We start from the raw sequence: 19,643 nt of genomic DNA on the forward strand, positions 1-19,643 counted from the left end.
GTATCAGAACCCCCTGAGGACATCTGTTTCTTATTATTGAATTTTATTTACTCATTTTGCTCCATTAATTTTGTGTTATTTCTGAAGATTTTAATTCCTGTTTATAAATGATATCCATTCCAAGTTGTATATAAGTTTCTTTCACTGAACTTTGATAGTCCAATATAAATATACATAAAATACAAGTTCAAGTTTGAAGCCTCTCTAATATATGCCCTCACATGCCCTGATACCATTTTCTGATTTCTTCATTTTTGTTTTAGGAAACTTCATTTCTTCTAATTTTTGTCCTGAAGGATTTTATTCATACTAAAGTTATTGATATCTGTTTCATATCATTGTTTTTTTAAAGATTTTATTTATTTATTTGAGAGGTAGAGTTACAGACATTGAAAGTGAGAGACAAAGAGAAAGGTCTTCCTTCCGTTGGTTCACTCCCCAAATGGCTGCAATGGCCGGAGCTGCGCCGATCCGAAGCCAGGAGTCTCCTCCAGGTCTCCCACGTGAGTGCAGGGACCCAAGGACTTGAGCCATCTACCACTTCTTTCCCAGGCCACAGCAGAGAGCTGGATTGGAAGAGGAGCAGTTGGTACCAGAACTGGCACCCATTTGGGATTCCTGTGCCACAGGTGGGGGATCAACCTACTGTGCCACAGCGCCAGCCCCTCACTTTTTTTTTTAATGGATATTTGATATTTGTTTTTAAATGCTTATTATTTCCATATTTTTTTTTTTTGACAGGCAGAGTGGACAGTGAGAGAGAGAGAGGAAGGTCTTCCTTTTGCTATTGGTTCACCCTCCAATGGCCACCGCAGCCAGCACGCTGTGGCCGGCGCACCGAGCTGATCCGATGGGATGGCAGGAGCCAGGTGCTTCTCCTGGTCTCCCATGGGGTGCAGGGCCCAAGCACTTGGGCCATCCTCCACTGCACTCCCTGGCCACAGCAGACAGCTGGCGTGGAAGAGGAGTGACTGGGACAGAATCCGGCACCCGACCAGGACTAGAACCCAATGTGCTGGCTCCGCAGGCAGAGGATTAGCCTAGTGAGCCGCGGCACCAGCCTTCCATATATCTTTTTATTATTATTATTTTTATTTTTGACAGGCAGAGTGGACAGTGAGAGAGAGAGAGACAGAGAGAAAGGTCTTCCATTTGCCGCTGATTCACCCTCCAATGGCCGCCGCGGCCAGCACACTGCGGCCGGCGCATCGCGCTGATCCGATGGCAGGAGCCAGGTGCTTCTCCTGGTCTCCCATGTGGGTGCAGGGCCCAAGCACTTGGACCATCCTCCACTGCACTCCTGGGCCACAGCAGAGAGCTGGCCTGGAAGAGGGGCAACCGGGACAGAATCCGGCACCCTGACCAGAACCAGAACCCGGTGTGCTGGCGCTGCAAGGTGGAGGATCAGCCTATTGAGCCACAGCGCCGGCCCCATATATCTTAATGTGAAAGATTTTTTGAGAATTTATCTGGAGTCTCCATTAAAATGAAATTTATGTAGTGGAATATCATTATCCAATTATACCTATATTTAAATTTTACTTTTATTCCTTTATTGTGGATCTCAACTTTAGTGCACAAATAAACTGCACAGATCTGTGACCATGAGGATAATGTATGATATATTTGTTTCTAATTTCAAGTGTTGGAATCTCAAATGAAATTTTCTTTTTTTATATAGGAAAATGAGAACCATTGACTTATAAAATAGGGTAAAGCTATCCTTAACAATCTGTCTCTCTCTTTGGCTCTTCTATATGATAGATGAATTTCTACTGGGAACCTAAGTCACCTCATAGCCCCATGATTAACAGAATGAAGAAAATTCCATCCACAGTTAGGTTTAGAAAATTTGGAGATGCTGAATATCTTCCCTTGCTTATTAAGTGGTTGCTTTAGGATGAAGATCTTTTACTAGAAGTGAAGAACTGGTATTCTTTCCCTGTAAGCATAAACGATTTACATAGTGGCATAGTAAGAATGATAAATAACAAGGTAAACTGTAGCTTAGCTGCTCTTCTTTAAGGCAAGATTTAACAATACTGCTAAGATTGCATTCCAGTCTAAATAAGTAAGACTTATTTAGATATGGTTTAGATATTTAGATATGGTTTATTATAGAGCTAACCAAGTCCTTTTGTAAGTTAATTTTTAAAAACAATTTAAAATTTTTGTTTTTTATTTTATTTGAAAGGCAGTGGGAAAGAGAAATACAGAGCTTCCATCTGCTAGTTCTTTCCCCGAATGCCCCCAGCAGAGTTGGGTTAAGATGAAGCCAGTAGCCAGGAACTCAATCCAGATCTCCCTTATGGGTGGCAGAGATAGAAATCCTGAGCTTTCAACTGCACCTCCAAGAGTGCACAGTAACGGCCGCCACCGCGGCTCACTAGGCTAATCCTCCGCCTTGCGGCGCTGGCACACCGAGTTCTAGTCCCTGTCAGGGCGCCGGATTCTGTCCCAGTTGCCCCTCTTCCAGGCCAGCTCTCTGCTGTGACCAGGGAGTGCAGTGGAGGATGGCCCAAGTGCTTGGACCCTGCACCCCATGGGAGACCAGGATAAGTACCTGGCTCCTGCCTTCGGATCAGCGCGGTGCGCCGGCCACAGTGCGCGGGCCGCAGCGGCCATTGGAGGGTGAACCAACGGCAAAGGAAGACCTTTCTCTCTGTCTCTCTCTCTCTCACTATCCACTCTGCCTGTCAAAAAATAAAAATAAATAAAAATAAAAAAGAGTGCACAGTAACAAGGAGCTGAATCCGAAGCACAGTAGCTGGGTTCAAACCAGGCACTCAGAGAAGAGATATGGGCTTCCTAAGCAAGACTTAAACCCTACACCAAATAGCACCCCCCTCCCCCATTTTTTATTTTTTTTTTAAGCTTAGCCTTGTTTTATTTTAGTTTTCTTTAAGAAGAAATTACCACTTTAAGTAAGGTGTCCATCCAGTATGATGTCCTGTGGACTATGACTGTTTCCTGAAAAATGGGATTTTCTGTGCTAAAACCATGAAACCATAGGGAAACTGAGATGAGCTGTTTAGCTGGACTCTTCAGAGTACTGAAAGTTTAATCATTGCTGGTCTAAAGAGTAGATAGCTGATAACAGTGATGTTTAATTTATTCTTCTCTATCTCTGTAGATCTAAAGTCGACCCATATTTTGAAGTTCAGCTGAAATGGCACTTCTCCCTAACCAACTGGAAATAATCTCTTCCTCTTCTGAATGCACATAGCACTTTATCTGTCCCATCCTTATTCCACTTAGGGCTTTTAACACACCTCCATCACAGTTATCTGTGTATGCATTTTATCTCTGACACTACATGGAAAGTTCTTTTAGGGTAGATACATGATTTATCTTTCATCCCCATAGCCACTTGCTGAGTTTTCCACATGGATTATCTCAGAAGGGATCTATTAAAAGGAACGAATAAGTCCACAAGTAAAATAGATTATACTGATAGCATGAGATACACCAGTGTGTAATGAGGGGAAAGAAACTTCTGTAGTACAGGATTCAGAAAACAACTTTTGGTTCCCTGTACCACTAGATGGCTGTGTGATTTATGTCCCTTAATTGTGTGTGTGTGTGTGCTCATTTTACTGTTTCTTCAGCCAAAAATTAGAAGTTTCAGTTAGACTCTGAACTATGTGATGATGCTTTTAAATGTTTTGTTAACTTGGCCACCCAGTGTTTACATGACCTAATCCAAACTTTCGGCCTTTCCTGAGGTCCTCTGTACTATGGAACTCCTTCTTCACTTTTGGTTGATGATCACAAACTCCTGCTTCACAAAGAAAACCTAGCCTGCAGTAGGAAATTCACTCACTCACCCTCATGTATTATCCTACATTAAAAGTAGAATATTGGTTTCTTAAAATGTAAACATGACTGTCGTGAAAGAAGAAACATCCATGCTTCCATATATTTGCAATTAAAAATTATAGTATGCATTGCATGGGGAAAGTAAAGTATTTCTAGATCATTTTCATGTTAACAGCTTCTTTGTGTTTTATTTGTTCTTGTTTGTTTACAGCTAAATAAAATAGATTGCTATAAAACTATCATTAGCCATTTTATATTTAATCTTCTTAAGTGCTTTTTCTAGGAGAAAAGTTATTTATAAAAAATTTCCCTGTAATATCTGAAAATATAAATGACACCTCTTAAAAGAACGCATTTGTCTGTTTTTGAAATATACATTAAAATACGTAAAATATTGGTTTCATCAATTTTCAATTAAAATTTGATTAGTATGCAAACTCTTCTCCATTTTATAACTCAGTTTCTATTGTTTTTAGTTACTGATGCCAGTGTGAGGAGTGAGAATCTTTCATCTGTGCAGCAGCTTGGCATTAAAATGACTATCAGGTATATTATGAGGAAATATATCCCTTGTGCATTTCTAGAATTTGTTTGATCTGCCTTATATATGCTTAACAATATTTAATTTAACAACCTGCTATTTTTGTATACTTCAAATTCAGAGTTTATCATTCAGAAAATGATGAGGGTTTTTAGGATATTGGCACATTATTAAATTTCCTCTGCAGTGAAATCTTTTACAGTTCATTGGTATTCCAGAGGCTACAATCTGTGTAGGCCTCTATGACTATCATTTTTTTCCAAAAATAATATTGTAAAAATCAGCACATTGGTAGCACAATCATACCATTTTCTAAAATATGATTAGTTCTGATTGTCAAGCTATGGTGTTGAGTACAAAAGTACCTTAAGGATATATAAAGAAGTTAAAAATAAATGAGCCAACATTTTTGTGGGTAGAATTCTTTGTACTCATATAATTCTTAAAAGAAATGTGCAAGCTACATGATAAACTCTGGCAATTAAGGGATGAGTTATTGAAACATCCCTCTTAGTAAATGGGGCTTTGAGGGTCCTATTTTACTTACAGGGTCATTTTCAGAATCAAGTATTAAAAAGACACCTATGAGAGATATGAAAATGGCTGAGTGTTCTTATATATAGCCATAGCATGATGAAAGTGATGTTAACGCAAGCTCTCCCACTTGTATCACATAGAGCATATGCTCACTTTTTTGCATTTTGTAATTCCTAATTTCTATTCTGAAATGGAAACTGTAGATAATATAAGCAAAAGAGTGGCATTTTAACTCAATATAATATTTTATACGGGTTTATTTATTTTATTTGAAAGGCTTAGTGATAGAAAGGAGGAGGAGAGAGAGAAAAAGAGGTCCTCCATCTATAGGTTCCCTCCCCAAATGGCTGCAATATGTTGGCCTGGGCCAAGCTGAAGCCAGGGACCTGGAGCTTCCTCAAGGCCCAAGAACTTTACCATCTTCCACAGCTTTCTCAGGTGCATGAGCAGGGATCTGAATTGAAAGCAGAGCAACTGGTGCTTTGATATGGGATGCTTGTTTTGTCAATAGCAGCTTAACCCTTTGCACCACAACACCAGCCTCTAATATTTTAATAAATAAATGGAAAGTGATTTATGATGAAACGTTTGGATACACTTCAGTTTAAAATTTAGTTGGCGTCTGTGTGTAGAACTGTTATGACTGTTGTAAATACAGACTGATTTTGTTTTCGTTACTCAAATTCCAAAAAGGATGTTGCCAGTGGCAAAGAGACTTTGCAAAATGGTGACCAAATCTTAGTAAAATTTATGCATAATTGCATTCAGTGTATTTTAATATATATGCAAGTTTACAAAAAGCAGAATTAGTTTCAGATGCTTATAAATAGTTTGTTCATCCTTACAAATAACAGGACATTTGAAAGTTGCTAATATTGTGCAGGACTCCGTCTTGTGTTGAAATCCTGGCCTTTGTTCACTAAAGTCTCAATACTATCCTCCACCAATAACAATTAAAAATTGCCAAGGCAAATATATCATAATTGTTAGTAAGATATATTGAGAGTTCATCTGTCCAAAATTTTAAACATAAAATAGTTAAGCCAAAAGTAGAAATTTATAATCTTAAAAGCTTGAGATTTAAAAAGGAATTCACTTGTATTTTTATTAAAAAAAAAAAAAAAAGCAACTCTTTAAGGGGCCATCGTTGTACAGACAAATCCCATATCCAGGTACCTATTCTAGTCCTGGTGGCTTCTCTGCTTCTGATCCAGCTCCCTCCTAATGCACTTGGAAATACATTGGAAAATGGCCCAAGTACTTCGGCCCCTGCCGAGTGTGTGGAGACTAGGATAGAGTTCCTGGCTTCTGGCTTCAGCCTAGCCATGATCTAGCTTTTGTAGCCATTTGGAGAGTAAACCAACAAATGAAAAAATCCTCCCACCATCAATCTTTCAAATCAATCAGTCTTTAAAAAAATGTTCAATGCAGGGCCTGATGTGTTTAATTTTATGTTTTATGGATTGTTAATGTAGGTATGGCAAATTCCTCAACCTGTTAAAAGATGGTGCAGAAAATGATCTTACTTGGGTGTTAAAGCACAGTCAGAGATTGCTGAAACAGCAGCAAGCTCCTGCAAACTCTTCTCTTCATATCCTTTTCTGAGTGGATTTACAACAGTTGAATTTTATTCATATAAATCTTCATATTGGGATATCATATTATGTTTCTATTATAATAATATTTAACTATATTAGTAATTTGTTAAGATATATCTTTATGGTGAATTACTTTGTATTTTGAATATGCATTTTGTTAAATTAACTCATAATCATTAGATTCACTTACTCAATAAGCCTTAACCTTAGTAACTAAAGTCTTTACAGTGTATTTTCAGACATGTTTAAGAGCATTTTAGACATCAGTTTCCTAGACCCAGAATTAGACTGCTGCCTATTTTTCATATACCACATCCATTTATTATTTCATTTGATTGGTTATCAAATTGGGTTTGACTTGAAGGAACACCATGTATAAAAACTATTTGCATTACTGAATTCTAAAAATGTGTGGATTTTATACTTGCTTATGGTAGTCATTTAGCAAATAATCACAACTAAAGTTAGGATGGTACTCTTAATGATTTGAACAAGTGAATTTTCACAAAGTGAGTAATTTTTTCTTCACTTACTATTGCCATCAGTTCCCACAGTTAGAAAATAGTATATTAAAATAGTAATTAAGGAAATGATTTGCTTTTTTACTATTACAGCTCAATTTTACTTCAATATCTTAATAACTGATTGAATACACAAGAAGGAATATATACCATTATATCTCTTTCTTATTGGAGATCTTGGAAATAGATATTTTTAGAGTTCTTATATTTATTCTTATAAGTTAATATATTTAAAAGCTCCTTAACTGTGTGGTTTAGTCTGCCTGCAAGGGAATTATGCTGGCCATGACTGGTTTGTGTCTTCTCTGTTCATGATCATGTTGGGTGACAAAGAGAAAACATTCCAATTTCTTCAGCAGTTCTCCAGGATTCTGACCTCTGCTTTCCTCTGGTTGCCAAGACTACATGTTTCTGTAAGGCTTTTTAGTTTGTTTTTAAATGAAGGTTTGTAATTTTAAGGAACATATTTAAATTCTTTGGGTTATTATTTTATTTGTAGAGGACTCTGTAATAATTTATATTCATTTTTCTACCTGAATACTTTTTTGACTACTTCTGTTTGAAGATATAGATATGACATTTTCTCAAATACTTGATATCTTACCTTCTGGTAGCTGAATGAAAGATTAATGACCACAAAAGTATATTTCATGAAATAGCATGATAATGAAAAAGAAGTTTAAAAATTGTTAAATTATAAACTTGTAATTTTTGCTAGGTAGTGAAATTCTGTATGTAAAAAGAGAACTATGAATGGTATTTTTATTGTTGCTTTAATAGAAAAATCTCTTGGTGGTTAAATTATACTATAAAAATAACTAGAAATTGTAACAGTATTCTATAGAGGAAGAGAATTGTTTTATATGCATTTTGGAAATACACACTTGGTTTTTATTAACAGATATAATTTATTTTTAAAAATTCTAGTTAATGACCTCCTAGAGATTATATTAGAAGTAGGTATATCCTTTATTTTATCAATGTTTCTATTTAATTCACTTGTTATTTTTCTGTTTTGTTAAGATCGTCAACTAAGGGAAACTGTCTAAACTATCAGCGATATTAATGCTTCTCAGTTTGTTTCTATGACAGGTGCAGTAAAATCACATAGAACCTAAGACAGGCTAAGGATTGTCTATAAGAAGTTAGATGAAAATGTTTATTAAACACTTTTAATTGTATATTTGTGTGTCTATGCACATGTGTGCATACATGTTTGTGCCAAGGAAGATAAAGTCAGAACATCACAAAATATATTCAATATTGAATTCTTGAAATAGTTATATAGGATTCCAGAGGAAGATTTTTGCAATTTATACATTTTACCATAATGTCAAATTTTGGTCACATAAACAGGAAGAAATAAATGGCAAAAGAGTATGTACTGGTTTTTCCTCCAATCAGTGGAACTAGTATTCTACTGTTAGTCAGAATTTTTGCCTGTGTGTGTGTCTTCCTGATGATTCCTTTTTTAAAAATTTTATTTAAGTTAAACAAATTTCATGTATTTCATATATATTCAGATGTAGGAACTTAGTGACATTCCCCCACCCCCATCCTCCCTCCCACCAATGCTACAACCTCTTCCTCCTTCTCACATTCCCACTCTTAATTTTTATAGCAGTCTATTTTCAATTTAAGTAATGATCATATAGTTAACTCTACACTCAGTAAAAGATTCCAGTAAATAGTATGAAGAAAAAGAAGGCCGGCACCGCGGCTCACTAGGCTAATCCTCCACCTTGCGGCGCTGGCACACCTGGTTCTAGTCCCGGTCGGGGCGCCGGATTCTGTCCCGGTTGCCCCTCTTCCAGGCCAGCTCTCTGCTGTGGCCCGGGAGTGCAGTGGAGGATGGCCCAAGTGCTTGGGCCCTGCACCCCATGGGAGACCAGGAGAAATACCTGGCTCCTGCCATAGGATCAGCGCGGTGCGCAGGCCGCAGTGCGCTGGCCGCGGCGGCCATTGGAGGGTGAACCAACGGCAAAGGAAGACCTTTCTCTCTCTCTCTCTCTCTCACTGTCCACTCTGCCTGTCAAAAATTAAAAAAAAAAAAGAAAAAGAAAAGAAAAATAATATTTCTCAATAGAAGAGACAAAGACTGTGAACAATCAGTGAATCTCAAAATGTCTATTTCACTCCAATACACTGCATTTCATTTTTATTTTTTTATTTATTTATTTTTTTGACAGGCAGAGTGGACAGTGAGAGAGAGAGACAGAGAGAAAGGTCTTCCTTTTGCCGTTGGTTCACCCTCCAATGGCCACCGCAGCCACTGCTGTGGCCAGCACACCACGCTGATCCGATGGCAGGAGCCAGGTACTTCTCCTGGTCTCCCATGGGGTGCAGGACCCAAGCATTTGGGCCATCCTCCACTGCACTCCCTGGCCACAGCAGAGAGCTTGCCTGGAAGAGGGGCAACCGGGACAGAATCCAGTGCCCCAACCGGGACTAGAACCCGGTGTGCCGGTGCCGCAAGGCAGAGGATTATCCTAGTGAGCCGCGGCACCAGCCCAATACACTGCATTTCAGATACTCTATTAGTTACCTTGGATAAGGAAACTATATATCTACTTTTAGGACTGGCTTCTTTCTTTAAGTATAATGGCTTCCAGTTGCGTCTATTTTGTTGCAAAAGACAATATTTCATTTTTTATAGCTGAGTAATACTCCATAGTGTATATATTCCCATATTTTCTTTATCCAGTCAACAGATTATGGATATCTTGGTTGATTCCATATCTCCACTATTATGAATTGTGCTGCAATAAACATGGGAGCACAAATAACTTTTCGATGCTGATTTCTTTTAGTGTGTGTTAATTCCCAGGGGTTGGATGGCTGAATCACATTGTAGTTCTATATTCAGGTCTCCATACTGTCTTGCACAGTGGTTGTACCCGTTTACATTCCCACCAACAGTGGGCCAGGATACCTTTGTCCCCACATACTCGCCAACATTTGTCATTTTGTTGATTTTTGTATGAGAACCATTCTACCAGGAGAGAGGTGAAAGCTCACCATGGTTTTGGTACATTTCCCTTATGTCTAGTGATCCAGAGCATTTTCTCAAGTGTCTGTTGGCCATTTGAATTTCCTATCTTGACAAATACCTGTTCTAGTCCTTTGCCTATTTCTTAACTAGATTGTTTGTTTACTGTTACTGGATTTCTTGAGCTCTTTGTAGATTCCAGATGTTAATCCTTTATCGGTTGTGTACTTTGCAAAAATTTTCTCCCACTCTGTCAGTTGTTCCTTCACTTTGCTGGGTGTTTCTTTTGCAGTACAGAAGCTTCTCAGCTTGATGTAATCCCTTTTGTCAATTTTGGCTTTGATTGCCAGTGGTTTTTGGATTTTTTCCAAGAAATCTTTGCAAATGCCAATGTCTTGCAGAGTTTCTCCAATGTTTTCTAGTAATTTGATGGGTCAGCGATTTAGGACTTTGATCCATTTTGTGTAGATTTTTGTGTAAATTATAAGGGCATGGGTCTAGTGCATGTGGAGATCTGGTTTCCCCAACACAATTGATTAAAGAGACTATCCTTGTTCCAGATATTGATTTTAGCTCCTTTGTCATGATAAGTTGGTTGTAGATGTGTGGATTTATTTCTGGAGTTTCTATTCTGTTCCCTTGGTCTGCAATTCTGTTTTTGTGTAGTACCAGGCCCTGTAGTATGTCTTGAAATCCAGTTTTGTGATGTCTCCGGGATTTATTTTTGTTTATAAGAGAGTGCTTTAACTATTCAGGGTCTCTTGTGTTTCCATATTAATTTTAGCATTATTTTTTTCTAGAATGTCATTGTTTTTTTAATTGGTTTTTGATGATGCTACTGATACTTTAAATCCATGACATGGAAGATTTTTCCATCTTTTAATGTCTCATTCTATTTCTTTCTTTAGTGTTTTATAATTTTCATTGTAGAGATCTTTGACATCCTTGGTTTAATTTATCCCAATGTATGTAGTTATTTTTGGAGCTATTTTGAATGTGACTGATATTAAAAGTTCTTTTTCAGCCATAACATTGTATTTACAAAGACTGTTGATTTTTCTGTGTTCATTTTATATCCTGCCACTTTACAAAACACTTTTATGAGTTCCAATAATCTCTTTCAGTGGAGTCTTAAGGATCCTCTGTATATAGGATCATGTCGAATACAATAGGGGTAGTTTGATTTCTACCTTTCCAATCCATATCCCTTTGATATTTTTCTTGCCTAATGGCTCTGATTAAAACTTTAGAATATATTAAATAGTAATGTTGATGATGAGCATCCTTGTCTGGTTCTGGATCTCAGGGAGAATGCTTCCAGCTTTTCCCCCATTCAATAGGAATCTGTCCACAGGTTTGTTTTAAACTGCCTTGATTGTGTTGAGGAATGTTCTTTCTATACGCAATTGGTTTAAAGTTTTCATTGTGAAAGGATGTTGTATTTTATCACATGCTTTCTCTGCATCTATTGAGATAACCATATGGTTTTTGTTTTTGTGTTTGTTAATGTGATGTGCCACATTGATTAATTTACAATGCTGAATCATAAATCCTACTTGGAGAGGTGAATGATCTTTCTTTTTTGTTGTTGGATTCAGTTAGCTAATATTTTGTTGAGGACTTTTGCATCTATGTTCATCAGGGATATTGGTCTATAATTTTCTTTTCGTGTTGTATCTTTTTCTGGCTTAGGAATTAAGATGATGCAGGCTTCATAGAAGTAACTTGGGATGATTCCCTCCCTTTCAATTGTTTTGAATAGCTTGAGAAGAATTGGAATTAATTCTTCTTTAAAAGACCTGTATAATGGGTCATTTGATGGTATCTCCTAAATCTCCAAAACTGTTTTTTAGTTTTCTGTTTTCCTCTTGTTTTTTTTTGTTTGTTTGTTTGTTTTTGTTTTTGTTTTTGTTTTTGTTTTTGTTTCTGTTTTGTCTGACTGTAACATTTCCAAAAATTTGTCTTCCATTTTGGATATTCTTTCTTCTGCCTCTCCAAATCTGCTGTTAAGATTTCCTCCACATTTTTATTTGATCTATTGAATTTTTATTTCTAATATTTCATTTTGATTCTCTTTAAAATCTGTTTTTCTTGAGAATAGTTTTCATTCATGTCACGTATGGTTTTCTTTAGTTCATGGATTTGCTTCTGATTGTTTTTCAGTAATCCTATATTAATTTGTTGAATTCTATTTCTGACATTTCCTGAATCTCTTCATTTTCACATTCTAATATTTAAATGTTTTGTGTTCCTTTCAAAGGGTCATGGTGTCTTCCTTATCTTGTTTTTTCACTTTCTGCATTTGTTTTTAGGCATTTGTAGATTTGATTATTTTTTTTTTCCTCTGATGGCTTTTATCTTTCAACTATGCCCCTATTGCTTAGTGAAATGTCTGCACTTTCGTGAATACCGAGAGGTGTGTGGTGGTTCTGGTCAGGGAGCTTTGGTCAGTGCTCCATGGTAGGGCAACTATCCATGGTAACACCCAAGTTGGGCATGGTAGATCTCAATGTCCATGTGTTGGCCCCCAATGTGTTCAACACTCATCCACACCTCCATAGGAACAGCACAAATGATCTGTGCAGTCCTCACTGTGATCGTGGTTCTCACTGCAGTGACTTGTTGCAGGAAACGAGAAACTCAGGGCATGTGATGCCACACCCAGTGATTACCCAGACCCCAGCTACCCACTGCACTCTGTCATGTAACCACCAGTTCCCCACAGTCTCAGCACACAAGGCTGCCAGAGCCACTACGTGCAGAGATTTCATTTGGCCCTGCCAGCTTGTCCAGTCAGCAGAGAGGCAGATGGTCTCTGAGCCAGCTCTGCCAAGGCATCTTGATCCTGTAAGGCTGCAGGCACCTTGCTGTCCTCCGTGGTTGCCTGACCACCTTCTAGCCAGACTCAAAGTCTGTGTGGTCCTTGGGAAAGAGCTTCCCATCTCTGGCTCCTGTGGGTATATCATTTGCCTGCCAACTACCTCCAACTTCGTTCAGCTGGGCAGAATTACTTCCCTTTTGAATCAAAAAAAAAAAAAAAAAAAAAAAGAGAGAGATAGAGAGAGAGGTTTACCACGCCTAACCTGGGAGTGTCACCTTTGGCACACCAAACAGAGCTCTCAGGCCACACCCATCTCAAGCCCTAAGGCTCCATCAAAAACAGATAGTCCACTTAATCTAGAGTCATAGTATAACAAGAAAAAGCACCACAGTGAAGAAACCAAATATCTCCAATATGCCAAATAACAAACGCAAAAACCGAGGTAATAAAAACAAGGAAGTCACCATGACGCCCTCAAATGAAAAAGACACCCCAATTCAAGATTATGAAGATGATGACATAGAAGAAATGCAAGAAGCAGATCTCAAAAAATTGATAAGAACATTAAGAAGTTCTCAAAAACAAATTCTTGAACTACAGAAATCCTTAATGGACAAGATAGAAAATCTCTCTCGTGAAAATGAAATATTAAGGAGGAATCAAAATGAAACGAAGCAACTAGTACAACAGGAAACTGTGATAGTGACTGAAGTGAAGAATTCAATAGATCAAATGCAAAACACAATAGAGAGCCTTAAAAACAGAATGGGTGAAGCAGAAGAGAGAATATCGGACTTAGAAGACAGAGAACAGGAAAGGATACAGTCAGACCAAAGAAAAGAAGAGGAAATTAGGAATCTAAAACATATTGTCGGGAATCTTCAGGATACTATTAAAAAACCGAACATTCGGGTTCTAGGAGTTCCTGAAGGCATGGAGAGGGAGAAAGGATTAGAAGGCCTTTTTAGTGAGATATTAGCAGAAAATTTCCCAGGTTTGGAGAAGGACAGAGAAATCCTAGTACAGGAAGCTCACAGAACCCCTAATAAACACGACCAAAAGAGACCCTCACCACGACACGTTGTAATTAAACTCTCCACAGTGAAACATAAAGAAAAGATCCTAAAATGTGCAAGAGAGAAACGTCAGATTACTCTCAGAGGATCTCCAATCAGACTCACAGCTGACTTCTCATCAGAAACTCTACAAGCTAGGAGGGAATGGCGAGATATAGCCCAGGTACTAAGAGAGAAAAACTGCCAGCCCAGAATATTATATCCTGCAAAGCTCTCATTTGTGAATGAAGGTGAAATAAAGACTTTTCATAGCAAACAGAAATTGAAAGAAAATAGATTTAAAAGGTAATATACCTTCCTTCAATCTTAAGAATTTTTTGAAAATTTTATCAATTACAGGAGGTAATAAAATATTAATTTGAAGCTCTAAAAATTTTATAAACTATGACTACTCATAGAAGTGGAAAATAATTTGAAAATTTTATCCTTTTAAAAAGAATGTAATGTGTATGTTTATTTGTAATTTATATATACTTGTACATAATTATGGGGTACAGTGTATTTCATTGCATGTGTACAATAGGTAATGATCAAATTAATTAGCATATCCAACACCTCAGAAATTAATAACTTGTGTTGGGAGCATTCAGAATCCTACTAGCTATTTTGAAACACACAATTAACTGTTCTCAATCAATGACCTCACTGTGCTGTAGGTCATTATAAGTTACTCCTCCTGCACCAACTCCAACTCCAACTCCTCCTACTCCAACTGCACCTTTGTACCCATCAACCATGTTCTACCCTCTGTTCCCTGCTTCCTTTTCCAACCTCTGGTAATGACTGTTCTACTCTCTACTTATATGAGTTCAGTTTTCCAAGCTTTCACACATAAGTGGGGACATGATGTGATTTTCTTTCTGTGTTGACTTACTTCACTTAACACAGTGTCCTCCAGGCTCATCTGTGTTGCTGAAAGCAAGACTGTACCCTTTTTTACAGCTAAGTACTGTTCCATTGTGTAACCATGTGCTCTTTTTCCATTCATCTACCAATGGAGCACCTAGGTTGACCCAATACCCTGGCTGTTATGAATAGTGCTACAATAAACGTGGGAGTACAGGTATAGCTTTGCCATCCTGGTTTCCTTTCCTTTGCATATATACCCACAGTAGGTTTGCTGGATTGTAAGGAAGTTCTAGTTACAGATTTTGAGGGAACTGCATATTGTTTTCCACAAGGCTTACACTGATTTACTTTCCCATCAGTGGTGTTTGAGAGTTCCCCTTTCTCCACATCCTCACCAGCATTTGTTATTTTTTTAATAGCCATTCTAATTGGGGTGTGAAAGTATTTCATCAGGGTTTGATTTCCCTTTCCCTGATAATTTCATTTACTTGTGGATCATGTGTATATATTCTTTTGATAAAGACTACTCAGATAATTTGCCCATTTTTTAAATTGTATTTTGAGTAGGGGACTGATGAGTTAAGTTCTTTCATCTCATTAGCTGAACAGCTTGCAAATAAATATTTGCATTCTATTTCTGTGAAGAATGTCATTGGTGTTATGAGAGGGACTGCACTGAATCTGTAGATTATTTTGAGTGGTATAGAGATTTAAAAATATTAGTTCTTTAAATCCATGACCATGGGATGACTTTTGACTTTTTAGTAGTCTCTTCCATCTCTTCCATCTTCTTGTTTTAATTTCTTCCTAGGTATTTTCCAGTTTTGCAGCTGTTATTGTAAATAGGATTGCTTTTTTGATCTTATTATTTGTTAGCCAGTTCACTTACTTATTAGTAATGTACCAGAGGAACTGTGGAAATTAGACAAATATGTGAAAGTTAAAACCACATCAGGGGCTGACACTGTGGGTTAAAGCCCTGGTTTGCAGAGCCAGCATCCAATACAGGTGCCCATTCTAGTACTGGTTGATCCACTTCTGATCCAGCTCTCTGCTAATATGCTGGGAGGTCAATGGAAGATGGCCCAAGTCCTTGGGCCCCTCCACCCACGTTGGGGACCCAAAAGAAGCTCCCAGCTCCTTGCTTCAGATCAGTTCAACTCTGGCCATTACAACCTCTCTGTAACACTGCCTTTTAAATAAATAAAAATAAATCTTTTAAAAAAAATTTTAAAAAGTGCTCCTGCCAAGTCAAGGGATCTTATGTGTTTCTAGGTATTGAAATGTTACAGGTGCCAGCACCGCGGCTCAATGGGCTAATCCTCCACCTACGGCACCGGCACACCGGGTTCTAGTCCCGGTCAGGGCGCTGGATTCTGTCCCGGTTGCCCCTCTTCCAGGCCAGCTCTCTGCTGTGGCCAGGGAGTGCAGTGGAGGATGGTCCAAGTGCTTGGGCCCTGCACCCCATGGGAAACCAGGATAAGCACCTGGCTCCTGGCTTCGGATCAGCACCGTGCGCCGGCCGCAGTGGCCATTGGAGGGTGAACCAACAGCAAAAGGAAGACCTTTCTCTCTGTCTCTCTCTCTCACTGTCCACTCTGCCTGTCAAAAAAAAAAAAAAATAGAAAGAAAGTTTACAGATTTTTGCAAGCTGATCTTGTATCCTGCATTTTCACTGAATTCATTTATTGGGTTTAACAGAGTTGGGATTTGTGTATGTGTGTCTGCAGAGGTTTTAGTTTTTCTGTATATAGGGTTATGTCAGGTGCAAACAGGGACAATTTGGCTTCTTGCTTTCCAAATTGGATGCCGTCATTTATTTCTTGCTTAATTGCTTTGGGTAGCACCCCCAGTCATTGTTGATAAAATGGTAAAAGGGATCCATTGACTTGGCAGGAACATATAAATTTAACTTCCATTTCTTTATCTAATTTCCACAGTTCCTTTAGTTGATTACTAATTTTATTCATTTTGGTCTGAGAAACTGTGATTTTGATTTTTGAAAAATTGTTGACACTTGTTTGGTGGCCCCATGTATTATCTGTTCTGTAGAATGTTCCCAATACTGATGAGGAGAACGTATATTCTGCAGCTGTAGGAAGAAATGTTTCACAGATAATAAGTCTATTTCATCTGTAACACAGTTTAACTCCGGTGTTTCATTGTTGATTTTCCGTCTGGATAACCTGTCTGTTGACAAGGGAGGGTGTTAACGTCCCCAACTTCTATTGGTGTGGAGTCTAGACATTCCTTTACATATAAGAGTATTTAATTTACATACTTGGGTGGTCTTGTGGTATATATATGTGTTTACAATGGTTTTATCCTTTCTGAACTGATTCTTTTTTTAAAAAAAAGATTTTATTTATTTGAGAGGTAGAGTTACAGACAGTGAGAGAGAGGGACAGAGAGAAAGGTCTTCCGTCTGTTGATTCACTTCCCAAGTGGCTGCAACAGCTGAGTTGTGCCAATCCACAGCCAGGATCCAGGAGCTTTTTCCAGGTCTCCCATGTTGGTGCAGGGGCCCAAGGAGTTGGGCCATCTTCTACTGCTTTTCCAGGCCTCAGTGGAGAGCTGGATTGGAAGAGGAGCAGCCGGGACTAGAACCCGGTGCCCATATGGGTTGCTGGCACCACAGGTGGAGTATTAACCTGTGCCATGGTGCTGGCCCTTTCTGAACTGATTTTAATTCTTATTTAATTGTATCAGAATTGAGTTTCTTATTGGCAGCATACAGTTGGATTCTTTGTTCTCATTCATTCAGGCAGTCTATATCCTTTAACTGCTGAGTTTAACCCATTTACATTCAATGCTAGGTAACAACCTACTTCCGTCATTCTGTTCACTGTTTTCTTGCTGTTTTGTATATCCTGTTACTTTCTTCCTCTCTTATTGTAATTTATGGTTTAGTGACTGAGCAATGATAAGGTTTGATTATTTTCCTCATTTGTGTTTCTATTCTACCAATGAGTTTATACTTTTGTGGGTTTTCATGAAGATAGTTATTGTCATACTGCTTACAGATGTGGGATTTCCTTAAACACTTCTTGTAAGACTGGTCTAGTGGTGATGAATTCCTTCAGTTTCTGCTTACCTGAGAAAAACTTGACTTCTTCATTTCTGAAGTCTGGTCTTCCTGTGTTTAGAATTCTTGGCTGGAAGCTTTTTTTCTCTTTCAGCACTCTGAATATATTATTCTATTCTTTCCTGGTCTGGAAGGTTTCTGCAGAGAAGTCTGCAGTTAGCCTAATGGGAATTCATATATATGTGAGTTGATGTTTTCCTCTTGCTGCTTTAAGAATTCTCTGTTTGTCTTTGACTTGTGACAGTTTGATTACAATGTGCCTTGGAGAGGACCTCTTTGACGTGTGCCACTTAGGGTTCTTTGAGCTTTTGGACCTGGATGTCTATATCTCTTCTAAAACTTAGGAAGTTTTCAGCTGTTATTTCATAAAATATGTTTTCTGTGCCTTTTCTCATATTTTCTCCCTCCAGAATTCCTATAACATATTTGTTTGCTTGACGGTGTCCCATAGGTATTGCAGGCTTTCTTCATTTCTTTTCATTCTTGTTTTCTTTGTTTTCCTGTGACTGGGTTAATTAAAAAGACCAATCTTCAAGTTCAGAAACCCTTTTTACTGTGTCACCCAGTCTCTTGTTATAGTTCTCAATTGTTTTTGTTTTGTTCATTGAAATCTTTGACTGCACAAATTTTGTTTGGTTATTTCTGTGAAATCTTTACCTTCATCAAATGCGTTGAAAAATTATGCATCAATTTTTATATCTTTAAAGTGTTAGTTTATACTTTCCTTTATCTCACAGAGCCTTCTTAAGACTAATATAGTGAATTCCCTTTATGCCATTACTTTAACTCCTTCTTCTTTGAAAAGTACTGATGAAAATTATTTTGTTCCCTGGAAAGTGGCATGTTTCCTTGCTTTCTTACATTTCTTGTGTCTCTATATGTGTCTCTATATTGATGTCTGTGCTGTTGTAATTGTAATTTTTTCCAATATTACAGTTCTTTTTTCATTAGGGAAAGACTAAGGTGTTGATTTTCTATGAGATGTTAGCTTTGATTTTAGGTCGGCATAGCATTGTACTCTCTGTGTGGTTTCTTCAGCTGCATACCTTATCAACAACTTCTTTGTTTGCTCCAGTATCTGAGGCTGCAAGTGTTTATTACGGCATGGATGTGGTGCAATTTTGCAAGGGACAGGACTGCTGCCTGGCTTAGTGTTGTGATGAACACACGGTGCCAGTAGAAGCTGATGACCAGCAGTTCTGTGGCACACTCCCCAAGTGGGCAGGGCCATGATCTGGCTAACCACTGGTCTGGGGCACCCATGGATGCTATGGGCCAGGTGGCTGCACAGCAGGTTCACCAGCAGGTTAGAGCTGCTGCCTCACTGGCTGTCAGGTTGGGTGCAGGTGTTTACAGGTGTGTCAGGTCACCAGCTGTGTGTCAGCTTCTCTCTGTGAAATTCATCTGATCTCTGGTGGGTTGGAAGGTGAAATCAAAATGATTCTGCTTGGCCTAGGTTTTGAACAGTGGGGTTACGGTGCTACAGCCACCTGTGTGTGCAGGGTGGTTGGAAAGACAGCAGAGTCTCAGCAGTGGAGCTGCATGGTGGCTACTAGCCCTAGGGTGAGACGCACTCTAGCAGTCATCCAGTTTCAAGGTGGCAGAGAACTGCAGAGCTGAGGTCATGAAGGATGAAATAATTTAGGCCATAAACCTGTTTAATGTAGTAATTTAATAATTATATTCAATTGCCGGCGCCGCGGCTCACTAGGCTAATCCTCCGCCTTGCGGCGCCGGCACACCGGGTTCTAGTCCCGGTCGGGGCGCCGGATTCTGTCCCGGTTGCCCCTCTTCCAGGCCAGCTCTC

At 38.5% G+C, this 19,643-nt stretch overlaps 1 protein-coding gene across 4 annotated transcripts in view; it reads left to right on the plus strand.

Annotated features, from left to right (window-relative positions):
• The window catches only part of TBC1D32 (TBC1 domain family member 32), a 276,080-nt gene that overhangs the window by 224,365 nt on the left and 32,072 nt on the right, over positions 1-19,643 (plus strand). For all 4 annotated transcript variants that reach the window (XM_070073655.2, XM_070073650.2, XM_070073652.2 and 1 more), the window contains 3 exons: positions 4,296-4,365; positions 6,373-6,488; positions 7,275-7,429. In XM_070073655.2, the coding sequence (XP_069929756.2) occupies positions 4,296-4,365; positions 6,373-6,488; positions 7,275-7,429 (341 nt within the window). The remainder of the gene's footprint in view (positions 1-4,295; positions 4,366-6,372; positions 6,489-7,274; positions 7,430-19,643) is intronic.

This window comes from Oryctolagus cuniculus, chromosome 5, assembly GCF_051225735.1.
Source record: "Oryctolagus cuniculus isolate XC-2025 breed Fujian yellow rabbit chromosome 5, ASM5122573v1, whole genome shotgun sequence".
Lineage (NCBI taxonomy): Eukaryota > Metazoa > Chordata > Mammalia > Lagomorpha > Leporidae > Oryctolagus > Oryctolagus cuniculus.